We start from the raw sequence: 22,719 nt of genomic DNA on the forward strand, positions 1-22,719 counted from the left end.
CGAGGTAGTTGGATGAATATCACCGCTAATTTCTCCTATGCCTGTGGGAGAGAGTATCATTATCTTTTATCCGTGAAACCATCAAAAGCGCTGTTTCACGTACACTGCGAGTGTTGTTTATACCTATAAGTGATAAATTCACAGCAAATTGGTGTAAAAATTTGATGTGTCAAATTTAGCGAATTAGTCGTTGGTGTATCTTTAAATAAATAAATACATAATAAATCGTCTGTAATAGACGTAATGCCAATGGTGATACGTTTGACATATTCCATGGAAATTAGTTCAGTAGTTTTGTACATGGCTCCTCTGGTGTTGCGGGTGTCCATGGGCGGCGCTGATCGCTTACCATCAGGTGACAGGTCGGCTCGTTTGCCCCCTATTCCATAAAAAGAAAGGGTGTCTCTCTTTCTCTTTGACTGATTCAATTGTCCAGCTTTTACTTAGACATAATTATTGTATCTAAGATTATTACATCTGGTAGGTCTCTCTTTAAAAATGCTAATGTGAAGCAATGTTTACAACCAAAACCATACGGACGATTTGTCATAATTTTGCTTCACGTAATTATACGCTTAATTGATTATTCAAATTACGATGTCATGATTATCGGATTGAGTCATGAGGCGTTTAAAAATGAAAGTTTTGCGTACAGCGGCCGACTGTGAATTGGCCCGATTAATTACTTCGTCCAATTTCTTAGTAATTGATCAGAATAGTCGGTTATTAATTAAATGAATTCTGTAATATCTTTGAATTGAAAAATTCTTGTAGTATTTTTTGGAAATAGTTTACCGTTGTCAAAGACAGAGTACGTAGAATCAGACGTAATATCATTGTCATTATTTTCATATAGTTTTTTCTTTGTTCATTCTGTCTCCTGCATTAAATTCACCGAGAGAAGAAGAAAAATATCGTTGAGGGACCCAAGGCAATCATCCATGACTCTGGGTCGCGCTGGACTTCAATGTCCCGCTGTTTTCCTGGTTGTATCTACTCTAAATCCTGGGTTACAGGAGTTGCAGCGGTTTGGGAGGTTGTGGCGGGCTTGTCCCATTAAAAAATACGAGACCTATTTGCATTTAGGGATTTTGGCTTTATTAGCCATTTATATCTAACTGCGATTTTGGCAATGTAAGCTTTGTCTGTCTCATACTTTGTATTGTATCATAGTCTCATAACATATGACTTCTCTACTATATTGATTAGCACTCCCAGACAAACAGATTATCTTAGTAACATTTTCCACTGAAATATTTGCATTCTGACATTGAAACTACAATTGTTTTTAATGCGTGTAATTTCACTAATAGCTAACGTAAACTCGTAACTGGCAGTGGTTAATTATAGAATTAGCAATTCTTGGAAGTAACGTAGTTATAGTACACCATGTATACCTTGTATGTACCTAAATACTAGTTCGTGGTGATACTAAGTCAATGAACAAAGAATCTAACTCTAAAGTCAAAGTCAAAATCATTTGTTGCAATTACACTAGGCTAGTTTTGAACGTCAAAGAAAATATTAAAAATATCAGTCTGTCAGCCAGTCCTCCGTTGAAGCTATTTGCTCGTTCCAAAGTGTAGATTCCTATGGAAAAGCTCCACAGGTTATTAATTTTAAATCAGGTTCACAAAACAATTCTTGGTTACATTGAATTTAGATCTCACTATTTTTACAAGTCACTGTTTTATAAAATATTGCGGTTTTGGATTTACCGATGTATCGAGATACATAAGAATCAGTATTTTAGTGCAAAAACAGGCCTTCCTCGAGAATATATCTATTAGATGACAGATTTATTTCAAGTTTAACTAGTAATTTCAGAGATTATCAGCCAAATTATGGCTATAAACGAACATACAAGTTTTATGGCCGTATTGCAACACGCATCTGACACGCGTGGCGTGTTTCGTACACCAACTACAAAGCATTAAGATTTGTTCTCTTGTCCAATTTATTCATACTAGTCATAAAACCTTATCTGATTCTTAATTAGGATATTATTGTTCTGTAACCTTAGTACGAGTTTGCTTTACGTTGAACGAAATGAAACGAGAGCGCGTTCGGCGTTCTAATTGGCCGAAGCGAATGAACCAACCAATCAGAGCGCCGAACGCACTTCAACGTAAACATGTACTAAGGGTACTGTACTATGCACAAGTTAACATGAAATCTTTTAAAAAGTTTGTCTATTTAAACGAAAGTTTTCTCCTAAATTTTGTTTGTTTAATTATATTAATGGTCCATTGTAATTAATTCACTAAGAATTTTGCATTAAACTGATAAAAATCTCGAAAACAATGCTAGCATACATCACCGCGCTTGGTCAATGCTTGCGTGTTGACGATTTCCTATTTCTGAAACTAGATTTCCTTATAAAGTTATCATGTTTTACGTAACTTTTTTATCGCGGTTATTTTCTCTCAGAAGCTAAGTAGATTCAGCATTCGAGAATTAGGTGATGATCCTATAGATAAATTCCAGGTACAAATCTAGAATCAGTGACTAAGAATCTTTATAGTACTTTAGCTTGACCCTTCACAGAGTTCAGGGTCCTAATAATTGCTCTTCTAAATTCCTAACTCATACCACATCTAACCAAATCATCAGACAAAAAATTCCATAGCCAACTAATGACCTAATATCATAAAAATGGTAACGAAATTTTATTGCACACAAAATCATTATGGCCGCCGGTAAAACCCACGCCGGTGTTAATATAGGAGTCACGTAAAGTAATGGCTAGTGTCAACGTTTCTCATTTGTGTAATGAAGCATTACTCGAGCCATTGGCTGGTTTTAAGTGATAAACTCATTCACGATCGCGTCACTCAAGATTAGGTAATACGATATAACAATAGTGAAGAAACACAATCTTAGAACGAGGTCTGTGGTTTACTACTCGTGTTCACTGACAAATGTTATGTGTAGGTTTTTCTCTAAGTGACGGACATGTGACTGTGATGTTTGTCTACTTGTATCTGTTTGGATACAGTAAAATGTAGCCTATTTTTAGTAGGATAAAGTATTTACCGCCATACTTAGAGTCATTTAATGGTTACTTAAACCCGTCCTTAGCAGCTGCTTTCGGAACAAAATCGTTACTAAGGAATAGTTTAAGTAGTCATTCAATGTCTACGAGTGCGGGTGTTAGTCGTCTATTTAATATTTTATATCACGTACAACAATTCGAAAATAGAAGAAGCCAACATGACAAAATTCTTAGGTGTTACTATAGATAAAAATTTAACTTGGAAACCACACTTAGATGAAGTTCGTAAACGATTGAGCAAGTCAGCATATCTTCTGTTTCAATTGTCGAAAAAAGTTAACGTTGAGACGCTTCTAATGGCGTATCATGGATTGGTATCCTCGGTTTTAAGGTATGGCGTTGTTTTTTGGGGCCAGTCAACAAATAGAGAATTTGTATTTAAATTACAAAAGAGATGTATACGGGCGATATATGGGATAAAAAAACTGACAGCTGTGTTCCATATTTAAAAAAATCTAAAATTTTAACTCTCCCAGCTTTGTATATTTTAGAAACCGCAATTTTTGTCAAAAATAATCCTAATTTATTTAAAAAAATGGCTGATGTCAAAAAAATACCCATTCGCTCTCAATACCTAAACACATTATGTAATTTAAGATGTAAAACATCATTATATAAAAAACGTTTTTTCGGTCTTGCTCCTCAAGTATATAATAAAATACCAGATACAATAAAAAAAATGCCCTTATCTAAATTTAAAACTACATTACAAAAATTACTTATTGAAAAGTGCTATTACACTTTGGACGAATTTCTTAAGGATAAATTTGACAAACAATAAGAATGCAATAGTTATACCTACTTTATTTGACTTATTATTGCGCTCTGTTAATCCGTACGAACTTTGTCATGTGTGTATGTACCTATGTTTAACAAATACATTTCTGAATGTAATAGGGAATAATAAACTACGACTACGACTTATAAGGCTTGAAATTTAATTTGGATGTTATTTATAATTTGGAATATTAATAATGTATAATTTTATTGTTTTTTTTTTTAATTCTGATGTATATTTTATTATTGTATGCCTCAACGGCGGGACATAGCTGAACTAATTTTAATTATTTAAGATCTGTATTTATAATGCATACCTATGGTCCACAATAAAGCTGATTTGATTTGATTTGATTTGATATTTAACACTGATTATATAGTAACCGAAAAGTTAGACTATAACCTAAACCTAAATCTTGTGTAGAGGACTATTCAAAATGGTTAGTCTTATGGTTACTCCTCGTTGAACAAGGGATGAACAAAGTTTAAAAGAACTTCAGATTGGATCAGCCAGTGTCTGCTGAATATGGACCATCCCTTAGTCGGCTCTTACTGAGACCCCTAAAAGATCACAATATGGTAAAGGTTATAGGTCCTAATTAAAAACAAGCTTATTGCTATTAGATCATTAGATTTACCACATCAAGATCGCGAGTGACAATAAATACTTTGCTAGGAGTCTAGTAGCTCATTCTTTGCAGACATTCCTGCGATCACTGTTCCATTAAAACAATATTATAGAGGGAAATACCTTTTCATACTTCATAGTAGTATAATATTTATTTTTACACTTGATAAATGTCTTAATCCTTTTATCAATGCTTAATTAATAATTCAATAGATAGTGGACAATTCAGTATGTTGATGGGTATTTTTGGTGATTTATACTTATGACGTATGTGTAGTTTTTGTTTAATATTTACAACAAATGTTTTGAATATTTTAAAGTGTTAAGAAACCTATCGGTTACTGGAAATAAGTATAGGTTAGCAAAATTTTCACGTTTCTGCTTAACCTTCGAGTAAAAAGAATCGTGATATGCTATATGTAATTGATTACAAATCTTACAATGAACAAGCCAGTCATCGGTCGTACCGTTGATGTATTCAATACAATATTCTTAAACTGATAAAATGAACGTCATTACGAGGTCAATGAATTTAGCGGTCTCTGCAGTACTAGCAATTATTTATAGCCACCTTTTTGTATAGCCGTTCGTCCATGCTCTGTACCCATACCTACGTATATACCACCTCGATAATAAATAAATCAAATTAATCGATTCCACTGAAATCTTTGAAGCGAATGGAATCGAACGCCTTTGTCCTACAACGATACGGTCATGGTCTAATAATGTGCCTCTTGTTTCAGATTTTGGTTTGGCCAAAGAATATATAGACTTAGAGACAAACAAACATATCCCATATCGGGAACACAAGTCACTCACGGGGACTGCGAGATACATGTCAATAAATACACATTTAGGAAAAGGTAATGTATTACTCTGTTCTATGAAAGACAAGATACTTATCACCCTTTTAACCTTGGGGAGTTTAATGACATTAAACGTTACTTAGTACATTCCGCACATTGAAATAGTTCGTGGAATATATTCTAATTTGTATTCAACATGCAACTTCATACAATAATTCATACTTAAACTAACATGTCTGCTTGTACATTTTTACAGAACAATCAAGACGCGACGACCTAGAGGCTCTTGGGCATATGTTTATGTATTTTTTACGTGGTTCCTTACCCTGGCAGGGTTTAAAAGCTGATACACTTAAAGAGCGATACCAAAAAATTGGTGACACCAAACGAGCGACGCCTATAGAGGTATGTATTCACATATTTATATCTGTACCTAGATCTAGCTACCCAGACAGACAGACAGAGGGCGGGAGCATTGATTAAAAGCCAGTCTTAACGTTATTTTATTAACGCCGAAAACATTGACGTCAAACAATACGATACGAATCATTGCCATGGTGAAATATGGATATTTCATAGCTAATCAATTTTGAATCAAAGGATAATTTACCTTATCGACACATCACAGTGACGATATTACGAAAATTACATGTTTTTAAAGCAATATTAAAATTACTGTCTTATTTGTAGGAATGTTTGTTATCTTAGAGCGATAATTACGAATGGGAAAGGAGATATTATAAATTATTAGTTGACGGATGACGTTATAAGGCTATCAATGGCGCGGACCTATCGGTGTTTTATCAAAACGATCACATGATAAAACCAATTACAATTCATTTGACCTAATGTCTCATGATTGGATTCGAGCTTGGTGGCCTGTTCTGAACAGTACAGCTCTAATCTGCGATTTTATATTTCGTAAAATACTCTAGTGTATGCTAAAATATTAATTCTGGCAATTTTATCATCATTTCTGCTTCAAGGTGTGCGCTTCTAAACCTTACGGACAGGCATTCCACATTAGCTAGTAGGAAGCAACCTGCATTCTCTTTTCTCTTATAGTACGTTAATACATAATTATTTAGCTCTTTTTGAGGAAGTAAAATCATCAAATGACTTCTCCCGCCTTGGGCGAGGCGAGAGGGAGTGTCAGACTCTTACTGACTAATAACCACCCCGTTTCTACTCCTGCTTTTCAAGCCGGAGTCCTGGTAAACCCTCTTGGCAGTCCGCAGCTCCGAATAATTTGGCTTAGGGTTCTTATTATGTGAAAAAAGAGCCAACTTTTCACAATCAATATCATAAACAAAACTGTCAATGATATCGTGGAATAAAAAATATGTTACTATAATTATAATTGCCCTTTGTTACTCGAACCGAACTCATAACCATTAATCGTCTCCACGAAGAACACTCACGTCGAACCTAATTTTCACGGTAACAGACGTCAATAACTAAATTATTGAAGCGAAGTACCTAATCATTTATTTACATTGTTATTGCATAGAGGTCAAGACTAGGTTTTTAGGGCGCCCCGTCCTTGTTCAATCTAAGAAATGTTGAGCTTGAGACAGTTTTAATCTAATTTAGTGTCTAAAGTCGATGTGATTAAGTTAAAATTACTTTGCCAAATATTTATTGTGGTCTTCAAGGCCTTATATGGTGCAGTGGTTTTGTTTGGTTGCTTGTTGCTATGTTGAAAGTTTGACTTCTATTGTTTATCTATGAAATAAGGTTGTTCCCTGCCTTGTCTATCTTTTCAATAATGAATGAATGAATAAATATGTGATATAAGTTGCTTATAATGTGGTGTACATTCACATCACAAGTTACTAGTAAGAATAATAGATTTTTAATCTTGCTACTCAGCAATAAAGCTGAATCTAATAAAAATATATTTAGGGTATATCAATTAGGATAATAATATTTAGGATGTAAAACTGTCCAGGATAAATATAGAATTCCTTTAAATTTTTGCATTTTGGGAAAGCCATGATTGCATTATTCTGATAACAAGGCTTGTTATTGTATAGGATTTTCCCCATAACAACAAAACCATACTGACTAACGATAAACAAACACCCTAATCACAATGACGAAGCGAAACTTCCTGAATTTCAGTAAAAAAAACATAAATCACTAATCTGTAATCTAAACAATAAAATACGCACAAATATTTATTGAATGAGTTAAACTTTTATATTGAAACGTTACTACACCGATATCTAGACGTACATTCTTACAATTATCTCTAAGTTATGAATAGGTATTGTTTGAATCAGTCTATAGAATTATTTGCTTTGTTTTGTAAGAAGTGGATTTTAAATATGAGGTTAGCAAATATATTCGTGGTAATTCTAGTTTTTCTTTTGGTTTATAAATGGCAAATCAGAAGATTCAAAGGTCAAAGAAAACGCTATTAAATTATGAAATAATAATTTATTATAGTTAATTATGATATACAGCGCTATTATATTTATACTACATGACAATATTTTAAAATTAAGCTGAATGATTATGAAAGAAAAGGATTGAATTATTTATTCAATAAATATGAGAAAGTGGTTTATTTACAAGCAGTAAACCTACTTTTAGTATATTGTTATTAGTCCCATGGTAATAGCAACAGTTATCTGATTAGGGAAAGATAATTATTTGTTTTATTACCATACGTAAGTAGACTACCTTGATGCCTTATCGTGATTAATATTTCTATACCTAAAATTAGAAAAACCTTGAAATCATAGAAGGAACTATTACTATTACTTTTTAACTAGTCTGAGTATTTTAGTAAAAATACTCAGACTAGTTAAAAATTCAATCAAATTAGGCTTCATTTTGTTAACACATTTTAGGTCGATTTTTATCTGAATTTGAACCTTGTCATCGACTAATCAAATCATTGTATTCAGGTATCTTCAAAATTAATGAAAAAATGAGATAATCTAACCCAATCAAACACTCCTTGCAACAGTCTCACTTCGATTAAAAGGAATAAGATAAATTTTACAACCACATCAATGAAATGTGTCGCTAAAACTCTCCATTAACAATCTGCAGGTGCTATGCGAGGGCCATCCCGAGGAGTTGGCGACGTACTTACGCTACGTGCGCCGGCTCGACTTCTTCGAGACGCCCGACTACGACCAGCTGCGGCGGATGTTCCGCGATCTCTTCGAGCGCCGCGGCTATGTCGACGACGGCGAGTTCGACTGGACTGGCAAGACCATGGTAAACAATTCCGTAGCATGACAACCCTACACCCTACTCATGTTCCTTTACTACTTTCTAGGGCGTAGCTGACGTCACACGTGTGCCGGTTGCTTATTCTAACTTTGCTTAGACGCAAATACCATATCCTTAATACAGCAATCTAAACATGTTTATAAAAACATCTAGTAAAGTTTCTTAACTGCATTATGATGTTATAGATTTAACAATCGGGCTACGCCCTCGCCTTCGTTCACTTATAGGCAAAATAAGTGGCTCTTTGAAAGTCACAAGTGAATTCCGTCCTTGATAATACGGATATGTTAAGTATTTGCATTCTTGCCGATAAGTGGACGCACACCCTGACAATCATACACGCGATTCTCGGTATCTAGAATTATAATCAAATTGTAAGTGATGATTTTATCGCGTTTACGGCAAAATATAAACACTTCTGTCAGTCTGGGCGATAAAATAATTGATTATTTTATGCTCATAAAGTAGGCCTTTATGAGATCATTAATTTGTACCCTGTACAGTCATGAATTTGACCTAATGCAACTTTCCTATCAACAAATTATGTTCTATAGAATACCAGCAAAAAATCACAATACTTCTGTCATTATCTGACGCCACTTATGTTATCAAGATATTGAGACATATCGCTCCACATCTCATCCAATTCTAAATTGCTATCGTTATAATATCCCTACTTATAATAGAAAGGGAATCAAATTATTCAGTACCAAGTATCGCGTGTATGAGATTTTCTTTTTATATTTGTGTGTTTCTGTTTATCGCTTTACTAACGATTTTCGACCTTATTACCTTATCCGAATTTGTAACGATATCCAAATCACAATTAAGTCTTGTGCTTACCCTAATCTACCTCATGTTTACCGTAGATGAACAAAGTACCAAAGATTATTATATAACACAATAAAATATATTTCGTCATGTCATTCGTTATAATTTCTGATAATGTATTGCCATCTAAAAACTTTGGTATTCCCCCCAAAGCTTGGCCTTGCACGTTAGCTATGCTTTTATGAGCTCGTTTGTTTACAGTTAAAAATAGCCATTACATACCGAATACTCTACTTAACGGCTTCTTAAAACGAAAGCTTATGTGACGAAATTAGAACACTACATTTAAGCCGTTTTTTCACGCATATTTTCAAAGGTGTAATAAATAGGGTAAATGCTGTCTGATTATTTCCATGCGTGGCTGTAACTTAGCGGGTTTAATTTTTAAATTGATTATTATATTTTTCATTCTTATTCTTCCATGATAGTTATACATAGCAGTTTGCCAATCAACACATTGAAACGGGGTGAATGTAAACTCCAGTTGAATAACGAGAGAATTAAAATAATTATATTACCTTTTTTTACAAAATAAACATATAATGTGCTTGTTTAGAAACATTTTAACTGTGGAAAACCACTGCTGTGAACATTACTATTGTCTTCTATTAAAACATATACTTTATTGCCTTTATTTCAACGATAAAATCTCGTTCAGGTTTTGTTTATTCACCTTGAAGTCTTAATTCGTCCCGTTTCGTTGCAAATTTACAGCTGCAAATGTGTTTGTCTTTCTAAAATCGGGGCTTTTGGTGGCACAAGTCTATCTGTCTTATCGCGTCCTTGAATGTTTCAAGAAACCACTAATTCTAGATTAATATTATAATGGACCTTATTTTATATCTCACGTGCGCGATAGGACGCGATATGCTCATATTTTCATTGCCTGATATCTTGCTAAGCTACACAGCACACATTGTATGCATCGTTGACATACTTGGACCTTTCTTTCCATGTCTTCATTACCCTGCAAAAGTTGACATTCACTTCATTTCGCCATCAAAACGTCTATTTAAATGCTTTCAACGGCAAAGCATGCGCCAATTTCGACCCACATATTTACTGCCTAAGGAAGTGCAATGTAAATACAAAAATCATGGTTCCCAAAATGTCAACTTTTGCAATTCTTTTTACGGAAGACTGATGTTAGTTTACTAAGTTTTGATTGTACTGCTTCCTCATTTTTCAACCAAATTATAGCACAAATTTGTTAAATATCGTAACGTGCCCAAAACCATCGAATGGCATCTATATTTATTCACAAATTGTTCTTTGGACTTTAATTTTTGTTAATATTTTTTTCTTTTTCGATCGTACCATAACGGATGATGGTCTAATTAATGAATTAAAATAATTGTTTGAATTATATTTCCTTAGATAACATCGCTAATGGTAGAAGTTGCATAATTTATTATATTTGTTTAATAAAATAAAATTTTTATGCCCTTACAAAGTGTTTTTGTGTAGAGTTGGTTTTCATAGATGTGTAGTTTTATTTAGGCACTGGGATTCATTCACTTAATATTTTTATGTTGCAACTCTTCATATCGAGGATTGTCGAAGCTGAAGAACTGCTTATTTGATCTGAATTTCTGACTTTAGCACTATACATATTTGTATTGAACAAATGGGAAGTTCTTAGCACGTTAGCGTGGTTTGTGGCGGTACATTAACGTTGGTGTTGCATGCATGCTTACCGCTTTTGTTCGTTGCTGGTGGACAGCCTTCGAACATTCACGTGATGCGAATCTTGCGCAACGCACCGCCCTCCAATGTGATTAGGAATAAGTCTGACAAGGTTAGTGGCGACGACTTATTATTATCTTCAACGAAAATATCATTAACAGGCATTTGGGGGTATTTTAAATCATTCTCCTTGTTATTAGTGCAATCAAATGTATGTGTTGCGCAAACTACTAATAGGCGTCACACTATTTGCGCAAAGGTTTGCGCATGAATGGCATGTGTAGTTTCTTAAAGCATGAGTCTTGCTTATTATTTTTCTTTATTTATCATTCTTCTCCATGATGTAAAAATAACATTAACGCTCAAAAAAGCTTTTGAAATTGTATATACTTTTTATTTTTGTGTAAATGAATATTTCGTAATTTCTGTTATTTTCAATGTGTTCTATGTATGATTACAGTCAACACCAGTGGGTTCGATCCAGACGGGACATGAGATAGTAGTCTCACCCAATCGCGACAGTCATCAGCCCTTTCATAAGGTAATTATTTCACGTATTTTATACTTTGATTAAAGTAAATAAGGTTTATATTTGACCACGCCCATCCATTCTTGATAAAAACTTGACTTTGGATATAAATAGGTAAACCCTGACAATAGTTTAGGGCCACTCTCATCTGAATGCTAATGTTTTATTATTTAACTTCTATTTCTTTCAGTTTTGTTAATATATTTTTATTTTATTTGTTATTATTTTGACTAGTATTTTATGTATTTTTTATTCTTTTAAACAAACAAATAGATAACAATTTATTTAGACCCCACGTAAAGATAATAGAGCTACTGAAAGTTAAATAAAAAATGTCTATCTGTCAAAAAGCCCGCCAATCGAAACCGCCATCTTGGTTTATTCTTTTTTTTTTCTTAATAAAGCAATAATAACTTTTTGGTGTGCGAAGTGCTCGTGCCGCGTACTGATTCAGCTTTTTTGTCGGTGCAGGATGATTTGTGTGATTATATGATTGGTTTGGTTGAGGACGATGAGGCGGCGCTTATATCCGGAGAGGTTTGACCCGCTTTCACTCTCGTTGTTTTTAATACCCGCTGCCCTTGGCTCGCCTCAAAACTCTCCATCAAAAATGTTACCAAAATCCGTGTTTAGTGCTCTGATAAACTGATGTGACCCTGTTACTCCCAATGTTTTATTTTTACATCCTCTTGTGTTATTTTCTCTCCTTTTGAAAGAGTCTTTCTTAGATGTAGTTTCTGTTACAATAATATATTTATGAGCTCGATTTATAGATGTAGAAATGAAACAATATCCGTGCATATCATTTACCGTTGCTTAGTGCTTTAGGGATGTTCGCTAGTGTTTATTCTAACAACGAATATTGTGTTTTTGTGTGAGTTAAGAATGCTACCGAATGAAATGGTTTTATAGGACAATAGTAAGAGATTTACTAAAATAGAATAGCAGTTTATATTGGGTGTCTTAACCATTACATTTGTAGAATTCTCCTGGATGAATTTGTTTTGCCTCTAAAATGAAATGGAATCATTCACCTTCCCATGTATGGAACCTGTGACTCTCCATGTGTTTGTTTGTGAATTCCAACGTTGTGCTAAATTCGTCTATCTGTACTCTTAGTATGAGTTTACTTTAAGTTGAACGAAAACGAAACGAAAGCGCGTTCGGTGCTCTGATTGGCCCGTGCGAATGAACCAACCAATAAGAGCGCCGAACGCGCTCTCGTTTGGTTTTCGTTCAACGTAAAGCGAAGTCGTACTAAGGGTATACTGTACAGAGAATAGGGTTAACTTATATAAATACACTCACTTCATTACTTACAGTTACAATTTTGTAAAATAGGTATAAAGTAATAGTCCCAATTAAACTTTAAACAGATACTATCACTATCTAAAATGTTCTAATCCCTATCTGACTTATTTTAATCAAAGCAAAACCGAAAAATATCCGCAATAATTATAGTCAAGGACCCTGTAAATTATCACAAGAACAGTAACACAATGTTAAATGTAACTCACTTGTCACAACCAGTATAACATTACCACACGGATTCTATTATTTCGACTCGTGTCCACCAGATGGCAGCGCTGGCGAAGACGAAGGATTTCGGTACAGGTGGTACGGCGAACACGGGCGGTAACTGGCCACACAGCGGGAAGGCGACGCCACTTAATACTGGCCATCTCACGCCCGCAGACAGACACGGATCTGTGCAGGTCAGATTTAAAAAAAAAGAACTGTCAAAACGGCGGCCATCTTTTTTTTCGTTTAGCTGTCAAATCGTTGCATTTGTTTTTATTGATTGAAAAGTTATGGAGTCATATTAGTTGATCATATTTAGTAAGATAAATTATTTCTATTCTAAATTAGATTCCATAAAAATTGGCTCGCCTAAATTATGATTGGAATTTTATTTTGTGAAAATATAGATAAAATATCATAATTATATTTTAAGAGGACTCATGAAATGTTGCTTATAACAACATTATTATTCATCAAAATACCTACTTGGAAATTAGTTCTAATGATCATACATTAAGTTAAGGTCAATATCCTAAAACAATATTTAGTCTATTCACCCAAGTTTTCGTAGTAATAAACCCACCCAAAGTACAAAGTATTTAGTTCACTCCGAATCCAATGACGTAGTCGAGTTACAGTACACAAACACACTGCATGTCCTTCATTATTTTATTATTACAATTACATTATTATTTTCGCATTATTTATTATTTTTTATACGTGAATTGTGAATGTATATTGGTGTATTTATTTTTTAGCTATTGAAGAATAAGCATTTTCGGTATGTGAAATTTCCCGGATCGGTATCCACGGTCAGTTTTGAATATATTTGCGGCAATCCTTGTGTGAATGTCTGCATGATGCTTTGACGTGCCACCAGTGAGGCCTATGCTACGCTAAATTAATATTTTCCTGTTATTTTTACTCATTTCTATTCGTTATAAATAAATCTACTACAATAGGTACATAGGCATTTAGTTCACATTATTAGAGCCTTTAAGCAAGGAATTGCTTGTGCTAGAAGACTCGAAAAATCCCCATATCGTTTCATGACTTTCCCAATACCATTTTCGGGAACATTGCCGATGCTTGCAATACGTACTTTTCTCCAATCAATCTTATTTCTTGATTATCGTAATCGATTACCACTTCACTCATAAAAAAACAAATTCAACTTTCAATTGTTTTTTAATTTTAACTCTATTTAGAATTCAATGGAAGTTGATGAATGGTATATTATGTTAATGCAATAGAGTTTATTTTACAATAACAGGATAATATTAAAAACACGTAGTTTGGCCGAACTGTTGAAGCTTTGAACCAAGCACTGCCAATATTCATTCATAAAGTATTCTGTACACGATTTGAGCTTCTAATTAGGACGCTATGTAATATAAATAAGGTTTACACTACAATGCACGCATTTATTTGCAAGAGTAATTTTATTTTCACTGAATTTTGATGCTTATTTCTTTCTATGTTGTAAATATTCAACCTTATGTGTAATGTCAGTTTCTATTAATCAAGACTTTCGGTAAACAATTCCATTATTGATGATATAAATTATGTATTTTTAGGATCAACATCACTTAGTTATTGATTGATGCCTATGCGGGCAAGACACTTAGAGGCGGTTCATATCTGACGTAAAATACGTCGAGCGTATCATCGGTCGCACTAACGTATCATCGGTGGAGTGTGAACAGTCAACTGTTTTTCTATACATTTGTCTGTTCTGGTGTTACGCGACCGATAATACGCGACGCGTGTTCCGTCCCATATGAACCGACTCTTAGTACTAAAAACGTTGAACGAATTATGCCTTATAAAGCATTCTACTAGTTTAAAATTATTGTTGGTCAACTAATTAGATAAAAACATTAGTCTTGCACCAATGTAAACAGTAGAACTTTTAGAAGTGTATTTATGTGTTATCTCTATAAAATTCTAGCTCCATTCGAAGTAGATTCTGACATTATACAAATACGGTTGACGGCTTATATTAAGTTTCGAATTATTTTCTGTTTTGTATTAAATGTATTTTACTGACACTAAAACACCAAACTGTAGGTACTAACTTAAACACGACCCAAGTTCTAGAAGACTTTCAATACTTCAGTCCTGATTATGTCGTTATGGCAAGTCTAAAAGCCTAACCAATTTCATCAATATGTCTTACAAAAACGTGATTGTGGAGGACAGATGTTCATTGTTATTATGTAAAGTACTGACATTCAGTCGAATCTAATTCGGCCTCAAATGCACACTATCGCTATTAAATTCCGGAGCTGCGGACTTCCTAGGCTCTAAAAGCAGGAGTAGGAAAGGGGTTTTTAGTCAATAATAGTCTGGCACTCCCTCCCGTCTCGCCCAAGGCGGGAGAAATCACTGGATGAAACCCTCTTAAAAATCTCTATGAAATGCTTGCAAGGGTATAAAATTTAATTTATGTATTATTGGGTAGTGTTTAAGTATGGTAGACATAAGTCACACCACACCATACTAGATGAGAATCCATGTTAGTTACAGGCTATTGTAGATAGGAAAGCTTATTGTTGTGGGAAATGATTATCAAAATTGTATATTTATATGTTTGTAGTAGAATATGTCTAAATGGGTAGCTTTACAATGTTATTCTTAACACAAATCATTTAAATGGTTTATTTATTTAAATGGATAATTCGGATTCTAAATAATACTATTTTCACGTTATGTCCATATCAGATTTTAAATCCAAGATGAAGTTGTCTCCTGTGATATTATTTCAATCCCTATACAATTAATTTTTTTATAAGCAAGCCATACAGATGAGAATCCAGTTTTAAAAGCAAGAAACTTAATTTTGATTTTAAGAACAAATCAAGCAAAACAAATAATAATCTAAAGAACATAAGCAAAAACATTAATAAACTTATAATAATATAATATATCCCAAAAATATCACAACTATCACTACACGTAAATATCCCCAAATCTAAATATCATGACACGTAAACATCCCAAATCTAAACACTCTGCCTATTATTCTTCAGGTGGTGAGTTCAACGAACGGCGAGCTAGGTGCAGATGACCCGACCGCGGGCCATAGCAACACTCCAATAACCCAGCCGCACCACGAAGTCGACGTGGTAGACGACACCAAGTCAGTGTTCCAACTGTATGCATTCCTTTTTTATTTTTTTATTTTATACCATACTTTTAGTTATACAAGCCTGGTGGTTGGTCCCTGTCATTGCACTGCCCATCATGCTTTTTGTGCCAGTTTTATAGTCTCTTTTTCATAGTTAAATAGTATTACAAGTCTTTGTTGAAGTTTGAAATTGTATGTTAAGTCTTTCACTGCCAACAAAAAACTGTTAAAGGCTGTTTTTACACTAACTAGTGTCGGTCAGCGTTGTTCAACATGGCTTCTAATGTGTTAAACGTCTGTTTTTAAGTTTTTGTGAATGAGAGAGTGTAAAACTGGACTTAGATGTAATAAAATGTGATATATTTGCATAAAATATTAAGGAGTGATTGATTTTTTTATTGTAGGGTTCGATTCCCTCTTCTTTAATTGATAATGGAAAATAAGCTAATTGTAGCTATAATAAAGCCAGTTCGACTCTGGCTTGAATAAGCATATCACCGACTGAAGCATTTAAGCTACTTCAAGCTAAAAATAATCAATAAATAAACAACTAGAATATCCAAATTAAACTTAATTGTTCGAGAATATTCGAAATAAATATAAATTGCAAACATATCGTCATCAACTGTTAATGTCATACATTATCAAAATCATTTCAACCTTTGTCCAATGTTTGCAAGCACTTTCCATTATTATATCCTCACTTTTGATGTTGTAAAGTGTTGTCATCACAATTAAATCCACATTCATATTTACGCTACGCAGCGAAAGATAGCATTATATCGATACAATACGATTATGAGACATCAAGAGAATTCCATGTTATTATGAAACATAATGTATGTCTTGCATCTGCAGATTGCAAGAAATCAAAGTGAGGCAAACCATAATAAATATGCCACCTCAATCTGAATTTAATATTTCTTGGAATAAGGCGTAATTTGTACTGGACTTATATGTTGTTTGTAAATAAACTCACAGCACAAAGAGTTTTACAAAATGTATAAAAAGCACAATATGTTATCTTTCGCGGCGTTAGCGTGCAATAATATCAGCTAGTTACCTGACAGACTCTGTAAATCGTCATGCAGACAATCTGTGTATTCCAGATGCTGTTGTTTCTTCAAACGCAAAAAGAAGAAGTGCGCGGCGCGGGCCGGCAAGTGACGCGAGTGCGCGTGACGCCCCCCACCCCCTCGCCCCCTCTCCCCCCTCGCTCCCCCCTCACGCCCGCACCGCCCGCACCCCCAGTTGCTCCCCTTATACGTACTATACACATGTACTTATATCTATCTAACTATCAGTCTACTGTCGCTAGCTCGTTTTATTCACGACCGTTTTTTGATGGTACGGAACTAAGTAACAGTAAAATTAACTTCCAAATACGCTTACGTTGAATGCCTAGAATACCCCCAGCGTGTCGCCCGGTACACTGGGCGTATTCATATCGCGGTAAGTAACACGCTAGACTAAGATAAGTTTCTTGAACTCTTTAACAAAATCTTCTGAAGGCTACTACAGCCTATGTGTTGAGATTAAGACTCGTGTTAATGTCGGCTCGAGCTATAGTGCGGTGCAGTGAAGACGGTTAAAATATTCTAGAACATTTTTGGTGATTGACATATTTTTGTTATGTAGTATAATTGTTAACAAGAGTTGTAAGGAATCAAGAGAGATAGTTGATGCGTTGTTATTAGTTGTAAAGTAAATATATATCTGCACCGCACTATAGCCCGAGCCAGTGTATATCGAGCAACTGGGTTAAAGTTTTAATGTATGAAAATTTATTGCCGATTTATTTTAACAATCGTATGCTACCCGATCCTCGATTATCAGAATTTTATTCAATATTATTTTAGATTTTGTAATTTTGAGTAATCCATAATGCTAACTCATTATACGAAGCTATCATAAGTTTTAGTTTCATTTTGACCTTACGCGTAACAAAGGTGCATAAAAATGTATTGAGTGGTTGGCAAATCATATATTTCAGAATATAGTAACTATACAAAACGTTATAGCCGTATGTACCAGTTATATACCTTTATTGCGTTAATTGTTAATAAATAAAGGACACTTCCATTTAGATACTCGGATGCATTGAAGTAAAACATTACAATTTTCTGTTGTCACTACTATTAGTATTGCGTAAGAAATAGTATTTGTCAACAGAGTTGATCTAGACGCGGTCATACCACATTACTAGGAAATGGATAGTCTGTTAGTTACTCTTAACTTAGATAAATCATACATACACTGAGGCAGCGTCCATCCCTCACTTGTGGACATTGTGCTGCTCTGTCGCTGAACTCTCATATTCCGTTCTTCCTGTAGTTTCGAACTAAGACAGTCGAGCCTTCGGTCAGGTTGTTAAAACTGATGTCAATTTAATAGTTATCGCTTCGGAGCGGACCTCACATACCACTGTAATACATTGCTGATGATGCAGTTGTACACGGGCGTTTAATATTAGCAATAAATAAGTTTGAAGTGAAGCCATGTGCGGTTGGCTGAATATTTAATTTTTGTGTTCCCGTCCGTAGTGAATTACGTTTAATTTTCACCAAAACTTGTAAATTGTATGTTGTCTCTGTGGAGACGTGAGATTTACTGTACCTCACCGACATCGCTTGCATTATGTTCATGGCCACTCGCATCGATGATGTCCATTCCAGCTCATAGTTCGAACAAATCCACAGATTTGTACATTAGGTCGTTCGTTCATAATTCATCAACACCCCTAGTTTAACTACTACTTACCGACTAGTTGTATATCGCTTTGTTCCGTATAAATAAAGCAGTGAAATATTATTTTTGTACGTTTGCGTTCAATTAGTACGGCGGCTGTCTCGCCGGCAGCCGCTATTGTGACTTTGTAATAAGTTTGCGTGTTGATGAATTTCGTCTGTCGACGCTGTGGGTTGAATGTGGCGCACTCCGGGCCGTGAGCGGCGCTTGATGATCAACTGTGTGTATTGATGAAGTACTGTGTTACGGCTCGCCCGCGAACTGATCGTCTCCTCGGGTACAATACTTTCTTCCTAGGTTTAATTTATCTTTTACCGCAGCGTAGGACTGCGAGTCTCATTTCTCATGTAGTGCCTGAGTGGGGTTCATTCAACCTACCGCTTGTATGAGTACTTTAGATTATAACTTTATTTAGTCATTGTTTACCTAAGTTCGATTTGTATGGAAACGAATATAATAATATTTAAATTGGCTCCGTTCCTATAGTGACGCCACATAATTTCCTATCTTTATTTATATCTATTATTATAGTTTTTTAAGAGATAACCAGAAATTTATTAAAATAAGAGATACAATGTAAGTAACAATTTACTTTTTCAATACATGCTTTTGTGACAAACATGACCATATTGACGTTTGGTTAATTCGATAAATGTTATTATTAAGTGTGCAATAATTTATATAGAGAATCAATACAATAGTGTTAAAACGTAATTTGTTTCAATCGGTGTACCCCGTCGAGTCCCGAGTGAACTGGCTTCTATATTCCTACAAGACTGAATGAAACATTTCACCTTGTGTACAAAACACGTGGCTCTGGGCTCATGTCAATTTGTATTAATGCGACTCACTTTTGTTTGATTGTTGTTCTTCGATCGAAGTATATCATTTTGAATAGACTAATTGGTAAATGGATGAATAGTCAGTGGGAGTGTTATCGGTGATGACGCGCTGCTGTCATTCCAAAGTATTGGTCAGTTCCGGGACAGTCGAGGTGTTTAGTCATTTGTTGTAGTGGTACAGAGGGCGGCCGCGACTGTCACTGCGGTCATCTATTTATAGGAGTCGAATGCGACGAGACTGAGATCATGGGTAGCGCGTCCTTACCGCCGCCCGCGTGGACCCACCAGACGATCACTTGTTACATGTTATATACGATGTCTACGGCACGAGATCTAGTGGCCACGCGACCGAGGCGGTCGCTAAGACGATGGTGTATAAATTGTACAGCTTTAAAAAAAAAAAACATTTGTATATTTTTGCTTGGACTGGAAGCGGCAAGGTTTCGACAAGCGTGATTTGCGTAGGAGTAAGATATTGCAGATGTCATTATAATCAGCGGGTGTCGCAACAGTATACCGAATTGTTTTCAAGTAATCGTATGTTCTGATATATACATAGGTACATATTTTATACCAAAAGTAAGTTGCGCAGTTCGCTGGTGTTACTGGCATCGTCGTAAGGTATTTTGAATTAGTCACGGATATGTAGTCATCACAAAATTGTATCCAATCAATGCATTAGAAGTTATTCATTTGGCTAAGTACGTTTGAAGTGTTTTATAACATAAAAAAATAAACATCTTGTTGTGTCGTTTTCATATTTTTTAGAAGAGTATAGTTAATGCGAATATTGTCGATATGTAAAAGGAAATTTTTAAATCAATTCTTTAAATAATGGTTTTTGATAAATTATTGTAAACAAATTGAAGTATTCTTCTCGTTAAATGGATCGTTAATATTATCGTACAACCATTGCAGTATAATCGAGTGTAATAAACCTTGTAACTTAATACATGAGTAATACCATAATTGTACCTAATTGTTACTTTCTATTTGCTAGATAGAATAATCAAATTAGTTTGGGTATTAAAATCGAAGTGGAGATGCGTGAATTGGATGAACGAACGAGTCTTCGTGTGTGTATAGTGAATGTTTTAAGTAACTTTATTGTTGAGTAAAGAGAAGTATGTCAGGTCGCGCCGCGCACCGGTGTAGTGTACCTCTCTCGGGAGCATTGTATGTATATTGTCTAATTATCACGGTACGTCGGAGTCGTCAAGCGTGGACCGTCACTGCTAACATTCACAACTACTATCGTGACTAAAGTGTATTCGAGAATATTGAATAACTAAGTTATATGCACATTTATTTTATTGCATACTTCGACTTAAATTTCTGCTATGTAAAAATGGAACATAACATGATTATTTATTGTGAAGGCTGCACCAAAACTTAGGTAGGTGTGTCAGCGACGCGATCCGTGCAGCGTCCTTCAGCTCTCGTGGATAATCACTCGTGTAGTTAATTTAATTTTAAAACTTCGCTTACTAAGTAAGTCATGTTCAGTCGGCTTGTGGATGCACGAGGAAGATATATGAATTGTAGTTATTAACTTTATGTATTATACATGCTTTTCCAACAGAATTGAATGTAAAAGTAAGTATAAAGAATAAAAATAATATTCATAGAAACAATTCTGTGTTTATTTTTCTGTAAGATGGTAAATATGGGATATGTATTCAGTTAATGTCACAAACCTTGTTCGAAATTACGAAAATATTTGTTAATTCATAATTAAATAAAGCTTATTATAAGATATTAGTTTTATTTTATTTTCTTCTCAAGTGTGGATGCAACGAGAGAAGTAACACGATAATACTTCAGCAACCCTCATCATATTCATCAGCATCGTCGGGCGAAATACATTCACTGCTAAACAAAGACTTCCCTCTTATCTAACCATTTTTTGTTGACGGGGGGACACCTTCAAAAGGCGCCTAGCTTTTTGGGGTAAAAACTAGGGAGTGTTGGATTTTTACCTCACTAAAACCTCCTCGGTGGCCACCATCTGCACCTAAAGGAAGCACCTCTTTAGTTAGTAGACCAACCCCGGAGCCCCCATGGTGCAACGTCTGTTATGGCACTTTCTTATGGACCCTCAATAACTAAGCCAATGATACTAATCAAAAACAATTTAGATGAAAAAAAATATGCGTATATAACACCAGGCACTACTCAACTTTTTTTCATCTAAGTAGATACTTGCCGGACATTGGTATGTTGCATTTTCAATAAAATAATTGTTAATAATATTTTTGATTAACAAAATAAATAAATAACTTCACGTTCTATTCTAACGATTGGCTGACCATCGATTTATAGCACCAATGTCCAAATCTGAACGCCTGTAAAATCAAAATTAGCAAATATGTAATCAAACACAAAGATTGGTTAACGTACTGTATTACATAATGTCGTTCAAGAATATTTCCTACTCCTACCTACTCACTATTATACACTTCTTACTATATTGTGAAATCTTTTAGTACTTCAGGAAAAATATGACGTATTTTTGTTGCAACTAATTGACTTATTTTAGTTTCTTGAATCTTGGATTGTCGGGCAAACAGGTGATTAGCCCACTGTGCCTTAATCCGTTAGCAGGGCTGCCGCTTCAGAGCCCACGGATGTGCTCTGTTTTGTTTCGAGTTTTCTACCTAGTGAGTCGATTGTTTTGAGGCGCAGAATACTCGCCTTGCGCCCTGCATCCGTTAGCTCAGCTGCAACTCGAGGTGGCGGTCGCGCGGCGGCGCGGTTGCAGCAGGTCCCAGGGAGGACGGCGAGGACGAGGATTGGCTAAGGCCCTGCTGCTGCTTATTACGGTACTCCGTCACGAATATAGCAGAAGGCATCTTGGCATTTTATAGGTAACGCTGATCTCACTAACAGCGATTCCCTCCAAACCTTACCCTAGCTG

The 22,719-nt window shown here is 34.9% G+C and overlaps 1 protein-coding gene across 12 annotated transcripts in view; it reads left to right on the forward strand.

Moving 5' to 3' along the window:
• The window catches only part of LOC118274012 (casein kinase I), a 35,548-nt gene extending 13,988 nt beyond the window's left edge, over positions 1-21,560 (forward strand). For 5 of the 12 annotated variants that reach the window (XM_035591333.2, XM_035591326.2, XM_035591328.2 and 2 more), the window contains exons 7-14: positions 5,204-5,323; positions 5,523-5,671; positions 8,330-8,500; positions 11,493-11,573; positions 12,033-12,098; positions 13,139-13,276; positions 16,115-16,239; positions 17,304-21,560. In XM_035591333.2, coding sequence (XP_035447226.1) covers positions 5,204-5,323; positions 5,523-5,671; positions 8,330-8,500; positions 11,493-11,573; positions 12,033-12,098; positions 13,139-13,276; positions 16,115-16,239; positions 17,304-17,379 — 926 coding nt within the window. In that variant the 3' untranslated portion in view covers positions 17,380-21,560. The remainder of the gene's footprint in view (positions 1-5,203; positions 5,324-5,522; positions 5,672-8,329; positions 8,501-11,492; positions 11,574-12,032; positions 12,099-13,138; positions 13,277-16,114; positions 16,240-17,303) is intronic. The other 7 variants (XM_035591340.2, XM_035591334.2, XM_035591341.2 and 4 more) reach the window with 5 other exon arrangements.
• The last annotated feature ends 1,159 nt before the right edge of the window (positions 21,561-22,719 follow it).

The sequence above is a fragment of the Spodoptera frugiperda genome, chromosome 3 (assembly GCF_023101765.2).
Source record: "Spodoptera frugiperda isolate SF20-4 chromosome 3, AGI-APGP_CSIRO_Sfru_2.0, whole genome shotgun sequence".
Taxonomy (NCBI): Eukaryota; Metazoa; Arthropoda; class Insecta; order Lepidoptera; family Noctuidae; genus Spodoptera; species Spodoptera frugiperda.